This window comes from Corythoichthys intestinalis, chromosome 1 (genome assembly GCF_030265065.1).
Source record: "Corythoichthys intestinalis isolate RoL2023-P3 chromosome 1, ASM3026506v1, whole genome shotgun sequence".
NCBI classification, from domain to species: domain Eukaryota; kingdom Metazoa; phylum Chordata; class Actinopteri; order Syngnathiformes; family Syngnathidae; genus Corythoichthys; species Corythoichthys intestinalis.
Genome location: NC_080395.1, coordinates 5,861,344 through 5,863,980, shown reverse-complemented (window position 1 = coordinate 5,863,980; position 2,637 = coordinate 5,861,344). Strand labels below are relative to the sequence as shown.

At 47.5% G+C, this 2,637-nt stretch overlaps 1 protein-coding gene across 1 annotated transcript; it reads left to right on the top strand.

The window, feature by feature from the left end:
- The first annotated feature begins 654 nt into the window (after window positions 1–654).
- Window positions 655–2,193, top strand: LOC130909550 (uncharacterized). The gene has a single exon (XM_057826223.1). The coding sequence runs from the start codon at window positions 705–707 to the stop codon at window positions 2,085–2,087; it is 1,383 nt and encodes a 460-aa protein (XP_057682206.1). The 5' UTR covers window positions 655–704; the 3' UTR covers window positions 2,088–2,193.
- Window positions 2,194–2,637: the final 444 nt, after the last annotated feature.

The window sequence follows — 2,637 nt, the reverse complement described above, 5'->3', positions numbered from 1 at the left end:
TTTTCTCACGCAGTTCTTGACAAAGTGGTGAACCTCGCCCTATCCTTGGTTGTGAATGACTGAGCATACTTGGGGGGGGCTCCTTTTATGGTACCCACCTGTTCCCAATTAGCTTGATCACATGTGGGATGTTCCAAATAGGTGTTTGATGAGCTTTTCTCATCTTTCTCAGTATTTTTTTGCCACCTTTCCCAGCTTCTACTGGACGTGTTGCAGCCATGAAATTCTAAGTTAAATATTATTTGGCAAAAAACAATTTAGTTTATCAGTTTGAACATTAAATATGTTGTCTTTGCAGTGTATTCAATTGAATATGAGTTGAGAAGGATTTTCAAATCATTGTATTTTGTTTTTATTTACATTTCACACAATTTCCCAACATCAACCGAATCCGCTTTGTAAAACAATACATCGATTCATGGCGGAAGCATATCGATTGACTTTTAGACTACAAAATATCACGATATATCAGCTTTTTGAGATTTTTTCCGAGCCTATTAGCACACGAAAGTCAACTGCCACTCTGCTCCACTCCGGATGTTTTGAAATAATTGACTGTATAACTTGGATAATACGGGTGCCCTCATTTTAAGGTCCGCAGATTTCACCATGGGAACAGCAACGCCCACTGGCTTGACCGCAGTACGTCCTCGCTGCTTTTGATTTGCTGCGTTTAGGATTGCAGCAAATCATTTTACTTTAGGATGGACGAAGTACACTTTATCTCGAGTTCTTTCAAAACCGCTCGGTTAGCAAACATGAAATGGCAAGTTTGTTTTGCCCTGATTTTATCACTTGTGTGCTCTGCCGCCCGGGAGCAGCTCTACTTCACCGAGGGCCAGTCCTTGATACTGCGGCCTGAAATTACAGGACACGTCGAGAGCCTAGAGTGGAAGCGGAACCATAGTCTTTTGGTCGAGTGGGACGGAAGCAGTTTGCTTTTTTCCAGCAAAGACGTGAAAAACCGAACCACCCTGGACGTCACAAACGGCACGCTGGAGATCTCGGATGCGGTCGCGTCAGACGCGGGCAGGTACACGCTGTCGCTCAACAACGTGGAGCTGGAACAGGTCTTCGAGGCCATATTGGTCCTCCGCCTGGACATGCCGGAAGTTCACGTTTGGCCGTTAAAGTGCACGTGCCGTTCCGACAACTGTACGCTACATTGCGGCAAACACCATATTGACGTGGGGCCCGTCAACTATTCTTGGAGAACCCAACCTGGAGGCGAAACGCAAATTGGAGAAAGGGACAAACTCATCGACCGGACCACCAGCACGATCGCCAACTTCTCGTGCGTGGTCACGAACCCAGTGGACCGGAAGGTGAGTGACCCTATCGACAACCCTTTCTACCAATGCGACAATCGGAGCACGGACAATGTCGTGGTATTGCACGTCTACTTCACAGCGGGCCAGTCCTTGACACTGCGGCCCAAAATTACAGGACAGGTCGAGAGCCTAGAGTGGAAGCGGAACCACACTCTTTTGGTCGAGTGGGATAGAGGCAAGTTGCTTTTTTCCAGCAACGACGTAAAAACGCGAACCACTCTGGACAATAAAACCGGGGCGTTGCAGATCTCGGCCACAGTCGCAACAGACGCGGGCTTGTACACGCTGTTGGTCAACAACATGGAGCTGGACCAAGTCTTTGAAGCTACTTTCATCCGCTGCCTGGACACGCCGCAAGTGTACGTGAGCCCTTTGGCGTGCACGTCCCGTTCCGACAGCTGTACGCTACATTGTGGCAAACGCCTTACAGACGTGGGGCCCGTCGACTATTTTTGGAGAGCCTTACCCGGTGGTGAAATGCAAAAAGGAGGATGGGACAGACGCATCGACCGGATGAACAGCACCGTCGCCAAATTCTCATGTGTTGCTGTGAACGCGGTGGACCGGAAGGAGAGCGACCCGATCGACAACCCTTTCTACCGGTGGCACAGTTTGAGTGCGGACAGTATCATGGGAATGGTGGTCATTCTGGTTATTTTGGTTATTTTAACAAGACGGCAGGTCTCGGAAGACGAATCGGAAGGCGAAGCGATGAACCGTCTACCGAACTGTCCTGAGGATGCCACGGAGATGTAAAAGCCGCTTCTTTTGTATCGCTCTACGTCGTCGTCTCATACAGTGTATCACAAAAGTGAGTACACCCCTCGCATTTCTGCAGATATTTAAGTATATCTTTTAATGGGATAACACTGACAAAATGACACTTTGACACAATGAAAAGTAGTCTGTGTGCAGCTTATATAATACTGGTAGAGTTCATTTATTCCCCCCTTAAAATAACTCTAATTATAGCTAGTAATATCTAAACCCCTGGCAACAAAAGTGTTTACACTGCATAGAAACTACATACATCCCTAAATGTCCAAATTGAGTACTGCTTGTCATTTGCCCTCCAAAATGTCATGTAACTCGTTACAGGAGTGCTGTCAGCACTGCTGCAGAGATTGAAGAGGTGGGGGGGTCAGCCTGTTAGTGCTCAGATCATACGCCGCACTCTACATCAAATTGGTGTGCATGGCTGTCAGCCCAGGAGGATATGGGGCGCCGTTTGTAAAGCAGCACATGCCGAAAATTACGACAACATTTTCTAACATTTAGCGCCACGCAGTGTTAAAAATGTGGTGTG